The 19,343-nt window shown below is 39.3% G+C and overlaps 1 protein-coding gene across 1 annotated transcript; it reads right to left on the reverse strand.

Moving 5' to 3' along the window:
* Window positions 1–8,793: 8,793 nt before the first annotated feature.
* LOC119888442 lies at window positions 8,794–19,140 on the reverse strand. Its single transcript, XM_038698997.1, has 8 exons — window positions 18,953–19,140; window positions 16,736–17,966; window positions 15,473–15,575; window positions 14,560–15,038; window positions 14,161–14,360; window positions 11,951–12,110; window positions 10,068–11,383; window positions 8,794–9,022 (listed from the first exon to the last, which is right to left on the reverse strand). Exons 2-7 carry the CDS (start codon window positions 17,931–17,933, stop codon window positions 11,214–11,216), a joined length of 2,310 nt encoding a protein of 769 aa, XP_038554925.1. The 5' UTR covers window positions 17,934–17,966; window positions 18,953–19,140; the 3' UTR covers window positions 8,794–9,022; window positions 10,068–11,213.
* Between the last annotated feature and the right edge of the window lie 203 nt (window positions 19,141–19,343).

The following is a 19,343-nucleotide window of genomic DNA, read 5'->3' on the forward strand; positions in this document are numbered from 1 at the left end:
CGTCACGTGATGTTAAAGAATCCTCTCTTGGATTTAACTGCTATAATAAAGAACGCATGCTCAAACTTCACTGGGACTGCTTGCAGTTTTCAACGCTCTGCTCAAATGTGCTTTTTCAACTGGACAGTTTTGTTATCCTGTACACACTTTGTCACTGTGTGTTTTTCCTTATTACTTATTTTTATGTTTCTTTTAGCTCTGCAAAACCTCCTAGGGAGGAGCCCAAGGTGGATGGATGGGTCAACTGCACATAGGAGACTGTTGGTTGTCTCTTTTCTACTCCCAACTGCCAGTGTTTTTTAAATGATGACTGTGATTTTTTCCAAACCTTATCAAGTAGCTTTTATGTCCAAACCTACCACTGAAACAATCATTTGGTTTTGGAAGAAACTTTGTTGTCAGAAAGTCACATAAGACAACAGAAGTGGAAACTAATTTGATTAAAGTGAAAGTAAGAAAACATGAACAAATAATTGAAAACGACTATAAAATAATCAGCACAAATGGACAGCAAAGAAATACAGGTGCTAATCATAACGAAAACAATTATTTGACCAATTATTTATGATGAACTACTCTTAGATGTGTAAACATATTAAATGAAAAAATATGGAATTAAATGAAAGAAAATGATAGATCGAAATAAGTGAGTAGTAGTAGTTTGTTTATTTAAATAAAGGAAAAACTGAAAGCACAATTCATTGCTCTGATTGCTTGCAGGGTGGGAGGCTGGTGTGCTTTGATACATTAATGATTGAAAACACAAAAACAACTTCCAGTGGGCATGTCTGTTGTTGATAATTTCAGTAGTTACTTGTGGTGTTGCTATAGCAACATGTGACCAATGTTTCAGGGTACTATATTTTCAAAATTGCACCATAAAACCAAAAGCTATGAACCACTGCCATTTTGTGTCAGACCATGCACACTCAGCACACGTGGAGCTCAGAAAACTTGCCATGCATCTTTAATAGCAGTTTTATAATTTCTAAATACCAGTTAAATACACAGTGAACTTTGATGTAATGATTATGTTATTCAGATGGGCCTGAACAGAACCATGACTTTTTCACAAATCAATCCAGCAACAGAAAGCTGAAGACCAACAAATGCTATTAATTTTGGATCACAGCATCCTGCTTATCAAAATATTTTGCTCCGCCTTTCATCAAAATACCTCAGTTACCTTGGAATCTGTCAAAACATTGTGGGTGCATCGAGTTTACCTGACCGCGTCCGATTCCATCAGAATAGATACCTAAGATATTCCAACGTCACAGATTAGTGGGTGTTTTGTTAAACAAAGGCGGGTTTGATTCTGAGCAGAGCTCGGCACTCCACCTCTCAAACATTACATAAAGCGTGAGGCTTAACTTGGCACCGCCCGCCTGTAAGGACGCTCCATGAGAACATGACTGAGCAATGCTAAACCCATGACCCCACTTACACTTGAACCCCTCATCACTCTGCTACCCCCCTCTATGCCTCATTCTCTCCATTTCAGGATTTCACCTCCCTCCCTTCCTCTCTTTTTTCCTCTTTAACAGCTCATCCTTTGTTTAATTGCATTTAAATATAAAGGTGTTTATCATTATTTTTGAGGAGAGCGCTTCAGATCTTCATTAACGTCAAGCAGTAGTGGAAGGAAGAAGCAACCTTGATGTAAACAAAATACAAATTTTCAAGTTAGTAAGTCCTGCAAAAGTAAAGTCCTGTAAGTATTATGGAAGCAGAAGTTTAGTATTACAGCTGGTGACAGGTAGATTAATCTTTAACAATGCATATTTTATAAACTGATCATACAGTATGTTGTAGAATCTATAAAACTATTCAATTATAGTTGTCAAATAAATGGAGTAAATGTAGTACAATTACCTCAAAATTTTACTTAGATATAAAGTACAGTAAATGCATTGACTTATATTCTTCCACATATGTAATATTTGCAGTTGTAAAAGTAACAGCAGTGTGGAAGTAGTTGTAGTAGTAGACGTGCAGCAGTACAGCAGTAATACTAATAGTAGTAGAAGTAGTTACATTTGTAGAAGTTGTCTGGGCGGCTTTAGAGTTGGAGCAGAAAAGGTACAACCAGCTGAAATGGCAGAAGTCAAGAATTTAGCTGGAAGTGGTGGTTGCAGTAGTGGTAGTTGTATGTCTACTTCCTGTTATTTCTGAGTCTGGCTTCCTCTCTCCTCATGCCTGCTAAGACTTGCAGTATAGCAGATACAGCCAGTACACTTTGTACTATAACAGAATCTTTGATACTGTAGCCTTTCAATCTTTCTCATCCTGTTTATTTTATGTCACATCTTGCCTGTAACATATTTAATCAAACATCAAAATTCTTATCTGCTTAATCACAGAAAATCAAATCATATCAAAATATAATTGCTGCCACCGGCTCTGTTGAGAGTCTGCTGTTAACAGTGATACGCTCTCGTCCGCACTCTTTGCATGTTTTTGGTGGAGCGTAGCCAAGTGAAGTAGCTATAGTGTGTCAATATTGTTTTCAGTCAGCCATACATTTTAAACTGCCACTCTGAACATGTTAAATATTGGGATCACAACAGAGATGCATTTTTAAAGATTGAGACACACAAGGAGGACAGAAAAAATAGAAACTCAAAGGGAAAACCACACATACAGAGTAGCATCTGGCTGACGTGCTTCTCCATAAAAATACAGGTACATATGCTGTCCATGTGGTACTTGCACTACCACATGGAGACTGAAACAGGGCAAGCCAAGCCATTGATATTAGACCACTGATTGCCTCTATTTCGCCGGGTGGGCTAAAAACAGACTACACGTAGCCTGTCCAAATAAGAGCTAAATTGTGGCTACAGATAGACCATGTCATTTTAATGACACTTAATATCTTGTTGATATTATTGACATTGCAAAAATAATGGGATATCATCCATCTCACGTGCTGCCAGGGCAAAAACCACTATTAATCATTTTTTACTTTTTTGACTAAAAGTGGGCTACAAATAGCCAGTCTGTCTACGAGCTAAATCGTGTCTACGCACAGGCTGCACGTAAATCATGTGAAAGAAATGAAACAAAAAACTTTGTAATCACTGTAGACCTTGCTTAAATGATGGAATATCTTACACATTGCAAGTTATTTTGGCAAAAACGTCATGTAACCACATTTAAAGTTATTGCGGCTAGAAGTGGGTTACTCATAGCCGGACTAAATCAGGTCTATAGTAAACCTAAACGGTGAAATGACGGCTATTGCTTGCTGGGTAACGACATGCAGTCCACTAACACCATAAAACAACCGACTCCACGTAAGGACACAAAACCACAAAAAAGGTTTATGCGCTGAAGCCCATTAGACCAAACAGGTTCAGATGATGTCGAGTAAGAACAAAGTGAGCATTAGTAAAGCTGGAGAAACACAGAGAAAGTCACCTTAGCTCGCCAACTAACGCCACCTATGTTACTATCCTGTGTACCACTGTTGATTTAGCCTGCAAGAAAGGATGTAATGGCAAAAAACAAATGTGGAGCGAATTGTTTACTAACGTTAGCCTATAGTTACGCAGCCAGGAGCAGCCAGCTAAGGCTACAGTAGCTCGGACCCGCCGCTGTTTGCTTCGTAACGTTCAGTTTAGCTTTATTGTGGTTTTACCAATACTCAGGTAAACAGCTTCTCCACCTCTCAGTCGCTGAACAAAACACTACAACAAAACGGTCACAACAACACTAGTTACAGTAAGGTTACTTACTGCGGTCTAATTGTTATAAAGTGTGACACAGTCTCGTTATAATATCCATTCCAGCTCACTAACTGTTTCATTATCATCCAATACATGTAGCTGTGCTGACATTGCTGAGCCTCCAGTGAAAGATACACAGATAATAAAGATAGTTACTGAAAAGCAGCAGGCGAGCTAACGATGTAGCATGTCGGCTACATGTAGTAAATGTACCGTGATCATGTAACGAGCAGCCTGCAGCTGATGAAACTATTACTGTAACGTTGCAGTGGACCTGTGTTTCCAGCTCTGTCTGTTCTCCCTGCCTGTCTATAGCCGCTTTCACTCTGCCTTTTTTCGGGAGGATTGTGCCGATATGCAGCTTGCTGCGCTGAATGAAAGGTATGGTGCCGGTGTTGATCTGCCTCTGAGACGGGAACATCGAAGTAACAGAGCCTGAACATGTCTGGAGAAAAGCCACAGCCTGCATGCTGGTGTTCCTGTGTTTATTGTGGTATTTCTGTATGAAAGTGGTTGTGTTTCGGACTATGTTTGCTCATGACTTCAAGCAAGCACGCGTACGAGCACACACCTGGTTGCAATCTTAGAACCGCACCGCTAGTGGCCGCTGAAAACTACATAATGCCCCTTTAATGTTTCTATTAAGCTATTTATTTTGTTGAGGAAAAGGGACTGAGAGAAAAAGAGATTTTACTTAATTGTACTTATGCATGTTTGTTGAAACTTTATCATAATTGTTTTGAATGTTATGTTAAATGATCCATTGTATGGTAAGTGTAAGAATATCGTGATAACATTTTTGACCATATCGCCTGGCCCTAGTTATATACGGACACCTCACAATGAGTTGTTGTTGAGTGTACGTATTTATAAAAATGTAATAATGACACTGTAGAGACATAAATCTGTTTAGACAACACTGTTGTGAAGCTTATGGTGAAGTCAGAAAGAGCATAGCAAAACTGGTGGTCTTGGTCAATCATTGTTGGAGCATTAAAAATCTCAGGTGGTCCTGTGTTGACAGGTGTCACATGCAAGTGTCTCTGAGTCTGTGTGGATTGACAGAGGCCAACAATGCTTCTGTGAATAGTTAATTCACTAGCAAAGACCACATTATCAACAGATATGATTTAATGATTTATTCACGATCGAAAAAGATGTACAAGGCTTCCAGTTGCTGAATAGACATCAAAAGCGTTGTGGGGAAGTTGCGAAAGGAAAATCCGTCGTAGTACCTGGGCACGACGGACCCTCTATAACCCTATGGAGAGGAAGAAGGAGATCAGGAGGCAAGACAGAGAAAGGGGTGAGGGGGTGGGATGCAGAATGCGAGAGCGAAGAAGAGGGGCTGGGACGTGTGGGTATTTATGGAAATGCTGGCGATGACGTGGTTGATGTGTGGTCCCGCTCCTGAAACTCTGCTAATTAGCACTACTCTAAAGAAGGTACTCTAAAAATAAATCACACTATTTCATCACAAAATAAAAATAAATTACAATATTTCATCACAAAATAAACAGACAGAGCATCACAGTTTGATTACACAATGTATAACCAGCATGTACAAGAACCAGACATCACATTGCATTGTTTTGCATTTTATGCCCAACCCACTTCAGGTTCTGACAGGTTTCAGATCAGCTCAGTTTAGTTGAGCTTGGTTCAGTTCAGTTCGGGGCAGGTTTGGTTAAGTGTTTAACATATTCCATAAGCCCAACCATCAACGACTGAAGATCCATTGCAGCTGAAATCAAGGTCTCAGATGGGGGGACCACCAGTCCACTATCTCTCTCTGTGACAGACCAATCATTGTCTCTCCACCTCTACAGCAGCTGAAGATTCTTTGGGGATTGAATAAACGCAGGTGAGTTACTGCTTTGAAAGGGAACTGAAATATTTCTATATTATATAAACATTACAAGATCCTCCCAATAAACTGTAAAAGGCAATTGTCCACAAGTTATTAGATGGAGGAACCTGATGCTTTGTCTTTGGGGTCTCAGTGTTCCCTGAGAGTTCAGTGGACCAATGCTCTTACTGTAAATAAACTTCTTTATCATTATGGTCATGCATATGTACTAAAAACATAAAACATGTTTATGCTGGATAAATTGTCATTTTGGGACAGGTAGCAGTAATATTTAAAAACTGTATGTCAGCTGTAAAAAATTACACTGATAAAGAACTTCCAGAAGTTGAATACACTAGCTCTTTTCTTAGTTTATTTTTTTTTTCTGTTATTTGAGTCAATTCACTAATCTTAGTGGTTCTAGATTAGATTATTTTCATGTAAAAGACTAAGATGTAATTCTTTCAGTTTGACCATGTCTGCTGAAAATTGCAGAAACTCACAAAATGGAGATGTTCATTCTTATTATCACAAAATGCAATTAACAAGAATTACCAGAAGGACGCAGAAAAAACACCCACAGAAAATATAAACATTTTGTTTTACTAAAAAGTAGCCCACCACCAACTAGTGAAAACCCATGTGTGCATGTCAGTGTGCTGTTATGGTTCATGTTTCACCTTTTGTTACTTATTACCAGTATTGGGTAACGTTACCTTTAAAAGTAATTTTTTACATTACAAGATTTCTTCCATTCAAAATTAATTTATGTTACAGCATTACCTACTGAGAAAAGTAACTTGTTAGAGTACTTTTGTATTACCAAAAAAGTTATGTTATCCATGTTCTCTACCTTTAAATGTACTGACTCACTCATTATTGTGTTTGAGAAATATACAATAATAAAATCTCCTATACCCATGAAACTAAAATCGATATTTTAAGGGGCTATGTTGTTTTTCAAATAAAACACTTGTTAATAAATCACTTTTTTATAGCCTTTTTAACCGGCTGTGAACAACACACCTGTTTTCTCTGTTGCTTGCAACAGCCACTATTCTGCCTCTTATGTGAAGCTGTATGTGAACACCACAGCTAACAAAATGCAGTACAATAAAACCAACAGAGTTGGTTTTCATCCTTTTGGAAAGGGTAACTAACACTACAGCTTCTCCAATCTCAGTCACTGTAATTTACGTGACCTACATAATGTCCAATGAAGCAACATAATGGCGCAGGACAACACCACAGTGGTTTTCCATTGTGGAAAAGTTGTACCTGTACCTGCTTCCAGATATATTTTCGCATCACCTCCGTCGAAGTTCGAAGCGAGCTGAGGCGATACTAAAATGTGACTTGAAAAAAACGGCTGATTGGTCAGAGAGAATGGTCACTTTTCACTGCGTCATCATTGCGCGCACCTGACAGAGGGCAGCAGCAGAAAGTTTTATAATTTACAATTTTCATACGTTATTTCATCACTAAATCCTCTTATGAGAAGTTTTGAGGTGAGAAATCAACTGTGTAGATTTCAAATATTGACAGTTTTACAAGAAGTGATGGCGGAAAACCACTCCTGCCTAGCTCGGCGTGACCGAGTTAGCTCACGCTAAGGAGCTAATGGTATATGCTACTCTACGTTAGCAGAGGTAGCTTCTGCATCCACGATGCTGTACTGTGGAGGTTGGAACCTGTGGCCGTATTGTTACCAGCTCACAGTCAAGGTAAGACACAGGAAAATATTAAAATAACTCACATATCTGTTATTGACATTATACTAAACAAGGTTTTAAATGCTTTTTAATATATAAATGTGGTAACGTTATTTTGCAACACTAGATTTTGTTGAGACCAACCTAACAGTTAACTATGAATCAGTTATTAATTACCTTAAGTTTACTTACATCACAAACAAATAATTTAACCCTTTTACATAACCGTAGTTACGAGTCGTTTATTTGGATGTCACCTGATTATTTAACTTGTATTAAACATAATAAGCTAGTGGTAGAGTCCTTAGTTACATGATGGAAGCTGTATAACTTGTGAAACGTTAACCACGGTTGCCATCACTTTAATTAATTCCCCACACCGTTATTTTGAGTAACGTTGCTGCTGTCGGCAGGGCTGTGTGTGGTTATTGTCTGGAATAGGACACTTGAGAGAGAAAGGTACTTTTTTTTATTTGTCACAAGATTCTTGTTGAGGATCTCGCCTCCACATCTGCTACTGAAAGCTTAAACTTTGAATTTAAAATAAAGTTACTAGTTTTGGCTTCTGGACATTTGACAGCTGATATAAAATTGTCTGTCTTAAAAGGACAAAACAAAAACATTTAAAGACTGTCTCCCATGTTCCATTTTCTCCCACGTATGTGACATAATAGTTCTGTCAACATTAATACAATGAGGCATCTTTTAGAGGATCATCTAAAAAGTTAGAATACTGTGGAAAAGTTCACTATGAGCACCAGAACCAAACAGAGATTACAGGCTTCAGAAAATTTGGAGGTGTTTTGAGTTAATTAGCTGTCTAAGTCTAGTTTAAACACAGACAAATGTGTGCACATCGAAACCATCCTGTGGGTAAGTGCTGAAACAAAGAATGATCCGCACAGAGTAATTATGAATCCAACTAGGTGTTTTTTATTGTGACCTTGCAAACTCTGAGGTCTCAGAGCTAATTGAATGCACATGTAGTAAATAATCTATACATCTATACAATGTAAGCCACGCAAGACCATCTCAGAGGTTGCAATAAATTCCACCTCCTACAGGGCTTCAAAACTATTCAGTGTGCAGATAACTCTTTGTTTTTCACACCTGAGTAACTTCTCAGTCAATGTCACATTTGTCTCTTAAAGAAATGTCAAAATAAAACAGTATATAACATCAACCTTTCATTTTTTACTTTCTACTAACATACCATCTTAATATTTTCATTTGCCACTGTTAACTATAATATATTGTTGAGTTTAGATCACCCTATTTAAAATTAACATAGGAAACTGATGATGAATGTGATTTTATTATGTTCAATTAGTCTGATCAATTTTATGACAAAGTATTCCTAATACGCAAGGAATAGTTTAACAATTTAAACTCTTGTCTTGCATTCATAAAAAGATCAATATTAAAACAAACAATAACAAATGTAAAAGTAGGTTTGTATGACTTGAAATAATGTGTTGTAAGAGTTATTATAATGATAGAATCAGAATCAGAAATACTTTATTGATCCCCGAGGGGAAATTCTTTATCTGAATCTGTTGATAACAACCTAGTGTCATAATTTCACATCAGTTGTGTTCGGGTTTTGTGAGTAAAAAGAAAAGGCTTCGCAAAGCAGGAGCTGAAGAGCTGGAACCTCGGGTTGTTATTTCCTGAAGAGTTGGACACAGCTAATCACATCTGGAGGGTTCTGCAATCAGCTCCTTTAGCACCTGTAAAGACAACAATGGGAAGACAGTTAAGCAGCTTCTAAGCAGTGCCATAAAGCTACTGAGATCGCTTCAGCATGATAACCTCTCTGGCATGTAACAGTAATAAGGGGTGGCAATGTGAAATACGCTGTTTACTAATATGTGCAATAATAATCCATGCTGCTAGACACCTGTTGACTACTCAAGTCAGATCTTATTGAACGTTTATTATAAGGATCTTATTTTATATTTCTTATTGAACTGTACTCCCTTTTTGGCAAACTCAAATCCACCAAACAAACTCAGGGGCGGCTCTCACACACCTAATTTCTTGCCTTAACTTAACCATCGCTCTAGTTACAGCCCAGCTACCTGTCTGCAGGCACACCGCTCATTATATGCTGACAAAAAGGTGGATGCAAATCTCTGTAGGTAGCCTACAACATCTGTTGTGCCGAATTATTCATCCACCTCTTAAGCTCCTTATCATAAACGTTGCTGATCAAACGCAGTTATGACCTCAGATTGTTTGCTGAATCTCAAGGAATGCTACATCTACTAAGTGTAATAACTTATTGATGACTACAAACGTCCTTCAATATAGTACTTCAATCATCCCCACTGATGAACCTCGCTAAGAATAGTATACCGTTTTTAAACAGTAACGTTATAGTCGGAGGTGCATGGCTGTCCTCGGCAAGCAGGTGTGACAGTTTCAGGCAGAACTCTGCAGCTGCTCCCCCTTCGGCTCTTTGCCTTTAAACCCTTCATGTTCAGGGATCAAGTGCAGCCACTTGTAATAGTATCTGACTAGTATCTAACTGAACAGCAACTCCGTTACAGGACGTAGGTAAATCTAACATTGCCCTTTTTTTTTTTTACCGATAACATAACGTCAGCTAAGAGAGCTGAGCCAGAGATGTTTAGCTGAGCCTTTACTTTACAACTTCATACAGACGCCTGTACTGTATTTCCAAGCATTATCACCCTAATGTCTAACACTAACGTTAATCTAATAAATTTTGGCTTCTCTCTTCTTGCTGAGTCTTTAACTAATTTCACTCACCAACTAGAACACGGACTTCCTGGAAGTTCTTTTGCCAATAAACTGCACAGCCTGCCATTATTCATCCGGTATCTGCATGTAGAAATGTCCACACGGCTCCAACAGGGTGAGCCTCAGAGTTCTGTGTATTAGCTGAGTGAGGCTAACAGACGGCGGACCGAGTGCTAGGATTTACAGCGGGGAGAGGAGCTTGTCAATGAAAGCAGCCACGCCCCTACCCACATAGCAAAACTGGTCTGGCCCAGTGACGGGCCACACAACACACTTAGACTCGGCCCAGATACATCAATGAATTACGGTCCACAAGTGGTCCATATCTGGTAGCTAGAACACGGGCCACATATGGCCCATGATATAGCCATATCTCAGCCCACTGTATGACTATAGCTGGCCCTATTTTGGACCATACCTGATTTTTGCACTGTTTCCACATGTCAGCCTCAACTAAACCTTCACCATGCCACTTTAATTTTATACAGTTGCCGTATTTGGCCCAGATTACAAACAAAAAAAAAAGCCTCAATACAGACGTTTTATGAAAAATATTTATTGATTTTTCCACATCAAGCCATTTTCAAAACTGTAAATTTTATTTGCCAGACAATCTCTTCCTCTCTTTTTTCCAGTCCCCTCCTCCACTTATCTCCTCTCACCTCAACCCCCCCACGTCAGCAGTGCATTTGTAAAAATGTACAGACAAATAGGAAATTCTTGTACAAAACACTTGTACATAAAAGATTTTTGAACATAGTTTGGCGTGAGGATCTGTCCGGCACAGAAATTATGGTATTTATTTCCCACAACATCCAGACCAGGTTAAGTGTTTTAGCCCAGTCCAGGTTAGCAAACACGGATCCAGCCTCCTGCTGTTCCAGCTGAAATTCAGTTAGATTTTGCACTTGTAAAACACACACAACTTTTGAACATCCATGCTATGTTTCAGTCCATGAACCCGTTGTACTCTGCACACAACTTTCGTCCAGGATAACAAACACAGTCCTGGCCTCCCGCTGTTCCAGCTGAAATTCAGTTCGGTTTTGCACTTGTAAACTTGTGAAACACTTGACAAAAAACAACTTCTGAACATCCATGCTATGTTTCAGTACATGAACCCGTTGTACTCTGCACACATGTCTATGCCATGTTTCAGTTCATTAAATTGTTTACTGCTGTCCTGCTCTCTTCACGCTCTTTTCTCCTCATCCTCTCCCTCCTGCCACCATCCCTATCCGGAGCCAGATGAAGCCATCTTTTGATGGTGGAATCTATTTCTTGGTCCGTGGCCCCAGATGTCAGACGGTTACGCCTCACAGCAGCTAAAAAAAAAAAACACACACACAATTAACTTGTGACTACAGGATTTTAAAGGACAGAGTACAATATGAACCAGTAATGGCTGCCTATGGCTTTCTACTTAAACTGATCTGCAAAATTATGGTCTCTGCATGTAGATATCACACCAGAATGTCTGTCAAAAGGGCGTTGGTTCAGTTTAAGGGAATTTTTCTTTTAAAGCAACCAGCCATTCTCAATTTCCCCTGCCCGAATCAATTATCTCTAAATAAGTCCTATTGTATCTATTCCAATAAAAGATAAATCACGGTATTTCCTCTCCTCATCACCTCACCCGTCTTCTCTTCCTCTACTGTCCTCTAATGACCCTTCTCCTGTCCACCCCTACCCTCATCTCTCTTCCTGTCTTCTCCTTTCAGCTCCTTCACTTTTCTCACCTGCTTCCTTTCCTCTACTTTCCTTCACATTTCCTCATCTTGTCCATCCCTGCTTTCCTTCCTTCCTTCTTAAGACCCTGAACTATCAAGTTATATAACTGTTAATGGTTCTTAAACATATACATGCCAATGTTGGTATGAAGGCCAACTTACCAATCACAACATCTCTTATCTGTAGGCGCTGAAAGCCAATCTTTCCATTTATTCCTCTCATGTTGATATTCTTCGCCAAGGAGTTTGTAATCATTGCGTGCATAATCCTCCAAACACACTCACGAATGTCAGTCCCCCCTTTGAGAGCCAGCGTGTTCACCTGAAATCATATTTCTTAATTAGTTTTTTCCCCCCAGCAATGGTTTCATATTTACGTATTTTAAGTAATGGATAGAATGTATAGCATAAGTAAGTGGTGTTCCTGTAGCTAGCTGCTTAGTTTTGATGGATTTACTTATCATGGCAACCTTTAAGTTTCAGGCAACAAGGAAGAATGTTGTTTCAACATAAAAAAAGTACAGTTTTGCAACAAACACTTGTAGCATACATTTATGATTATGGCAGTTGACGGAAAATAAATTTAAGGCTGGTTTTGTCCTTTAAAGTTAGTTTTAAAATATATAAACCCACATGAAAAACATGTTACACTGTGCTTAAGCAGGGTACCCCAAGATTGTCCAAATTAAATTTAAGACTTTTAAAGACCTTTGTAATACCACTTAGAATGAAATTTAATGCCAATTTAACAGCCATACTGGCAAAAGTATGAAGGATATAATGGAAAATCAGTATGGATTTTACCAGGTACTTAAATTTTAATATACATTTGTGCACACTCCACGATCACACTAAACTTTAAGATTAGTTCAGTAGTTGATAGATTATTTTTAATGAATAAGAGACAGCAGCAAAGGTTGTTGCCTGTTTAAGACCTGGTGGCCTAATTGTTAAAGAAACAGTAATATTATTCAGGAAACTCAGATCAAACAGCTGATCAGTCTCTGTTGATAAACTTTAGGGAAAAGTTTGACATTTCAACTCTGGCGGGCGCGTGAGACGAGCCGCGACAGTTTCACGGGATTCGTGCCAGCTACACAGAAGCCGTTGCCATGGTTACCTCGTGGAGTGCTCGTTTGCCTGAGTGCAGAGCGACCACGCGGATCAAAGCCGTCTGAAAAGGCCTTACAAACCTTGTCGCAACCATTCACAAAAAATTAATTTAAAACTTGCCAAAACATAAGGACTTAAAAAGCTACCATTCATACAGCAAAGTGTAGGCTATATAGTCTAGGTGATTGATCAATCAACAACAAAGTCAAAGTAAACATTAGATAGCCTATAACAAGCAATAATCAAAACATACCCAATTTATCCGATCTTACTGTCAACTTAGTGTTGTTCAGAAATAATACAGCTACTTACTAGTTACTTAGCATATACTCCTTAAAAAAGTAATATTAGCTACTCTCTTTTACTGGGTGATTAACGCCACTCTCACCGCATGAGTCCAAGCATCACTGGCAGCGGCCGGAGTTTCTTTCTGAGTTTCACGTTGCTGTGTTGCTTTAGCTGATGCTTCAATTAGCTTAAGTATAAATGCAGAATTGTTCGCGGTCAAAAACTTTTTGCTGGTCGCACAAGGTTTACAACGGACGGCAATGTTCTTTGCATCTTAGACTGTGACACAATAATGGCAATAAAGTTATTTACAGCGGTCGAAAATACCTCTCTCTGCCTGTTCTCCACTTTTCCTTTAGCTTCTTGGCTAACAGCTGACTTGAAATGCAGAAGGGCCGGTGCCACTGAGCTGCAGCGCGGTCGCACATTCACGACAGGGATGGTGCGTTCAGTAGCGCAGTGTTATTTGGATTAGTAACTGTAATAATATAACTGTTTTGGAAGTAGTAATCCCTTACATTACTCTTTACCCGGAAAAGTAATATTGCAGTATTACTGCCCAACACGTTACGTACTACTGATGCGCGAGAGCGACTGTGGTACACACTGTACAGGAAGAAAACTTTACACATGTCAGCCTGTAGATGTCCTCAAATCCTTTCCATTTCACTCAGTGAGCTCCTGTTTAAATTGTTTTTATTACAGATCTGCATGATTCATGCGGGTCATATTTTCAGGTCGGAAAATCAGGAATTCCGGATTAATCCAGAAAAATCACATCCCTGATATTTAAATAGTATTTCCTTTTTTGTTTTTGTATATAGTGTTTTGATCATAAAAAATTAAATGCTTTTTTATTACTTTTAAATCCCTGCGGGTACCTGGTCAGGTTTTCATGAGAGAATTTAAGGAAAATAAAAGCTAGCCAGCTAAGTAGGAAATATGTCACTGTATTTGATATGCCAACATACCAACTGTTTCTGGAGGTCAGGAATACTCTGCAGTTGTTCCTCCAGGTTCTGAAGAGAACTGACGTCTTTGACGGGCAACAAATTTCGATCCAGGCCTATCTCTGCCTCATCAGTCGCTTTCATACCCTGTAGGGTCTTAAAGATGATGCGCAGTTGGTCCATCATCATTTCCTGTTTTGTTAATATACTACGCAGAAGGGCTAAGAAGAAAACAAGCAAGAAAGATAGATTAGAAACAGTATAAAACTAGTTAAGCCACCGAACTGATAGTCTTATCTGACCTCTGTTAGTCATCTGTGTATACTTAATGTTGGAAGTCTTATTTTCCTCATTATCTGAAGAAACCATTTAGCCAAATAAAGAATTCATACAATGTAACAAACATCATTGAATACTCACAAGTTTGCAGACTGGATGTCTGCTCCCTGGTCTGGTGTGCCTCGGGGTGCCTTGATGGGAGTATAGATCGTTCGGTGTGCCTCGGCGTCCGGCGGCTCTCGGTGCTGGCGTGCCTCGGCGTCCGGCGGCTCTCGGTGCTGGCGTGCCTCGGCGTCCGGTTCTCAGTGTTGGTGTGACAGCTTGAAGGAAACTTGGAAGTACAGGAGTGCTGACTTGGGCTTGGCTCAGGACTGCTGTTGCCACTTGGTGGGAAGTCAGGACTGCTGTTGCCACTTGGTGGGAAGTCAGGACTGCTGTTGCCACTTGGTGGGAAGTCAGGACTGCTGTTGCCACTTGGCTGGAGGTTCTGGCCTTGCTTCCCTGGCTTTAATGTAGGAGTTTTGTACTGCCTAGGGATCTTTGGAGCATTGGGCAATGTGACTTTCAGGGTGCTTTCCATCTCGTCATCGTCTTCCCCAGGGAAAAGAATATTCTTGCGTCTAAAAACACATTTAATAATTTTAAGAAACAGTATGTGTGCGCGAGTGCATGCATATTGACTACCAGCTATATACAGCGTGCTAGTCTCGAAAATCCAGCTGCTTATAACATTAACTTAGCTCTCCTTATTAGCTAGGCTCCTTACATGCTTGCTAATAATAATAATAATAATTTGTGCAGCTGTGTTCCATGAGGGAGAGAGGGAGAGAGAGAGAGGTACAGGTGAGTGAGAGAGAGAGAGGGACGAGTGAGAGAAAGTGCTGCATTAATGCGCTACGGCGCTCTGCAATCAAATACGATTTTAAATAGGCTTAGTAAAAAATAATCTAAAATCAATGTGTGGCAGTCAGCGTTGATATTGTGGCGGGCCGCCACAAATAAATGAACGTACGGGAAACACTGCTGCAGATTTATAAAAAAACAAAAAACATACATTCTTTTTCTTTTAAATTTAATTGGCAAGTCCCCTCCGTCACTTCCAAGGTCAGTGTGATCGACAGCCTGAGGTAGTTTAAGCCTTGCTTCATTGTAGTTATCTAGAAAAACAAAATACAGGGAAAAAAAGTAAATTTAAGTGATATTATGATCTATCATTAGATCAATTTAAAAGGTAGAGGTGATAACACTTAACTTACGTGATGTGAAGATAATTCTGGCCTTATGGGGCATCCATCCATCTCCAGGACATTCTTGAGATTTTACAGCTTTTGCCACATCAATTTTATTTGGAGGCCACATACACTCTCCATTTTCTATCCAGACTGAAGGCACAACTTCAACCTCATTTGTGTTGTCAAAGACAACAATATGAAACATCTGAAAATAAGCAACCATGACTACATAAATTCCATAGCCAACTAAAATACAAGAGCAACTTCAGGGTTACTAGTTTCAATGCAAGAGTGGAACAACAACAAATCTGTTTCGAAATGGTAATCTTACATACTTCTGTAGCTTCTTTTCAATCATAAAACACTTGATATTGGTGGAGAGGTTGGAAACCACATAAATTTCCAACTCTTTTGAGTCAATTGGATATTTAAAGAAATGTTCCACCTGTTTATATTCATTACCCACAAGGTACACAATTCCTTTATCCTCAACAATGTTTCGGACTAAAACAAACTTGTTATCGACTTTGATACAAGAATCTCTCTCATTGGGCTTCCCAACTATATCATCAATAGCCAATATTTAAATTGACGAACATGTTGTGAGAAGCACTTTGGCACTGGCCCGCCCATATGCTCTTTATCCAGTTTTTGAGTTGCCTCTTTAACATCTGGACTGTAGCTGCCATTTTCCATTTCTGATAATCTGCGTAACACCTGAGTCAAAGGATTGCATGGCCCCCGAACCAATTTTTTAAGTTTTCCTAAGAAATTTTCATAGGGAAATGCTGATATAAGATCTAAATTGCCATGTATTTTGACATCTTCACTGAGATGCAACAGACCATGAATATTGTAAACCCAAAACTCTTCACCATAAAGCTGTCCAAAGTGTTCAAAAAATGAAACCAGCAGAGTGTGAGCAAGGTCGTTCATCTCCATACAATATTTTGGACTTGCCAAAATATACACACCTACTGACAAAAGCATGAAGCTGTCATAGATCTGAGGTTTTAAAACACCCCTCAGCACAACCGGACCAGTGTATAACAAGAATTGGCGGAATTCTGTGGCTTTCCACCTACATCGTTCAGCCAGTGCCCGTGGCCTTCGAGCAAACTCACTGGGAATGTAATTTTTCAGAGCAAGAAGTCTATCCGTAACCATGGAAGCTATACTAGATGAAATGCGACAGCGCAAAGGACCAGTGGTGCTGATCCACAAATCTAAGAGACGCCTCATTACACCCAGACAAACCAGGTGCATATAATCGTATGGGAAACAAGCCACCATGTCAATGCCAACATCTGCAAGAGGCGAGTGATGGATGTGATGTTCCTCATCTACTGCTTGCCTAAAACTGTCATCCGTTCTGCGCCTTGCATTGACCTCAGGAAATGTCATTCGATTAGATTTGCGGACACCCGTTTGGTGACACTTGTCACACCCATGGTATCCAGTGTGTGACTTCACACCTCTTATGAAGGCTCGGGCTGGGGTATCGCACACAACAGAAACAACATTCACAAAGAAGGTTTTCTGCTTGAACAGAAACCCACTTTTCAACATTTTCAACTCTTGAACCAGATTATGAAGATACTCGGCCAACGAATTTGGCTTAGAAGTACCACAAAACAGTCCGATCAACATTGGTTTCTTGGTGTATCTTTGCAACATACCAAGAATTGGCCAAAACTGTGTACTAGTACTCTTGCAAAGCGGCAGACCATCAAAATTCAACTGCAGTTTAAAAGCATGTCCGTCTGGCACTGTAGACCACACTTTATCTAGAATTTTCCTGATAGAATTCAGAATTCCACAATAGTGGAACACACCACCAGCTACACTGTTAATGTTGTAGCATGTTTTTGTTTTCAGCAGTGTTCGTCCATCCTTTGGCAGAGAGGGATGGCAGATTTTGAGAATGCTGAGAAGCGCTGACAGAGCTATTAGAGAAATACCAAATTCAACTGCCCAATCTGCCAGAGAGCTCCGCAAATCACCATCACTATGACTGCACTGTTCTCCAAGATCAGGCAGATCCTCAACAGAAGCTACAGTCTCTTCATATACTTCCTTTTCCTCAACATGAAGACACTGATCACTTTCTTCATCACTAAATAGCATCTCAGATTCTTCTGAATCATCAACACAATCACCTAACTCTAAATTGGCATCCACCATCCCTCCCCTATCCAGCTCATTTTCAATCAGTTTACTGACTGTCTTTAATGCCCTTCTTCGTGCATTGCCCCTATCATTGTACATCCACGCCTTTTCCATACCGTGACTTTCCTCAAACTTTTGTCCTTCAACCTGAAACAGACAAAGAAGAATATACCAAATTACAATTTTTTTATGTTATATATTTATTTAGCTTAAAATGAGAATGAAATATCAATGACAAGAGCTAAGCTATTCTGCAATTAAATATAGATTACATTAGGGTGTTCGATTATTGCAAAAGTCATAATCACAATTAATCTGGTAAATATTGAGATCACAATTATTTAAAACAATTACTGCCTTCGGGAACATCCTGCATTTATTGAACTTTTAAAATTGAATTCTTTTTTCTTTTTTAAATAATAATGCATTAAGCCAAAATCCCAAATAGCCCAAATAAGAAATAGTAATCCAATAACGTTAGTATTAAAAGACAGCAAGCAGTGTTTCCCCAGGTTGAGGATGGGCCATTGATGGGGCTTCATGTCTGTGTGTATTAACGTCAGTCAACCTTACACACGCAGCAGAGCAGGTGACATATGAACTACTCGAGCTGAACTAATTATTTCAAAATTATTTCAAGATTAGTGACACTGCATTGATATAGATAATCTTGTAATACGTAAAATATTTTTTCTGCGTGTTTGAAATTTAAAGGAGAGCTGCACGGCCATGGCGTGATGGTTGCACGCGCATCTCCAAATGCCGCTAAATTCAAAAATCCTGCCGTTACTTTTCAAAACTACATTAAGTTAACGTTAGCTAATCTATATCAAGGCATATCACTTAGCTTGAAAGAATACCATTCTCTAATGTTATCTAAATTTAATTGCAAAATAGGTTAACCAAAAATAGCACTTTTCACAAGCTTACTCGGAAATAACATCTTTTTAATAGCCTATGACGATTAGCTAGCTAGCTAACGTTAGCTTATACCTAGCCTAGCCCCATCCTTACAGTAACATTCAAGCTAGACTCCCGACCTCTCCCGAATGTTAGCTTTGTGAGCTAACACCAAATGTAATAACTAAAACAGTAACGTTTTCATAAACATGAAATTATTGTTTCTCACTCACCACTTCTTTGCTGGCTTGTAGCCACAGTGCTCTGGGCAACTTGCTATTCCCCAAACTAGTCCGTGACCGTGAGTGCAGTGAGTCAGCACTCTCTCTTTTTTCTTGGTAGTCTCGACCGTTGGCTCGTTCCAGTGACGTCCCTGTCCACGGCCCTGGTGCAGCCGACACTGAGTGGATACGTTGATAAATTCAATTGATTGACATCAGAACGTCAACGCCTACTATTTCCAGGGCCTTGTTTCAGAATTTAAATTCCCATTAGTTTTTCCTTTTCAGAAGATCACCATTTCAAGACGGCTTGAATGGAGCTAAATCCCTACAGGATCATGACATTATTTGAATTAATTCCTAACAAAAAATAAATAAATCTTAAAACGGTTTTTTTACTGGC

Source organism: Micropterus salmoides, unplaced genomic scaffold (assembly GCF_014851395.1).
Source record: "Micropterus salmoides isolate LMB-PRFRI ecotype aquatic unplaced genomic scaffold, ASM1485139v1 Ms_hic_scaffold_5, whole genome shotgun sequence".
NCBI classification, from domain to species: domain Eukaryota; kingdom Metazoa; phylum Chordata; class Actinopteri; order Centrarchiformes; family Centrarchidae; genus Micropterus; species Micropterus salmoides.

What these genes read in the sequence shown, in the direction of transcription:
- LOC119888442 (XM_038698997.1), bottom strand. Translation starts at nt 17,933, where the DNA reads ATGGAAAAGGCGTGGATGTACAATGATAGGGGCAATGCACGAAGAAGG. An exon ending in CTGACCTCCAGAAACAGTTG is followed by an intron (nt 12,111 to 14,160) that starts GTATGTTGGCAT and finishes ATATGATTTCAG; the next exon opens with GTGAACACGCTGGCTCTCAA. An exon ending in GATAAGAGATGTTGTGATTG is followed by an intron (nt 11,384 to 11,950) that starts GTAAGTTGGCCT and finishes TTTTTTTTTTAG; the next exon opens with CTGCTGTGAGGCGTAACCGT.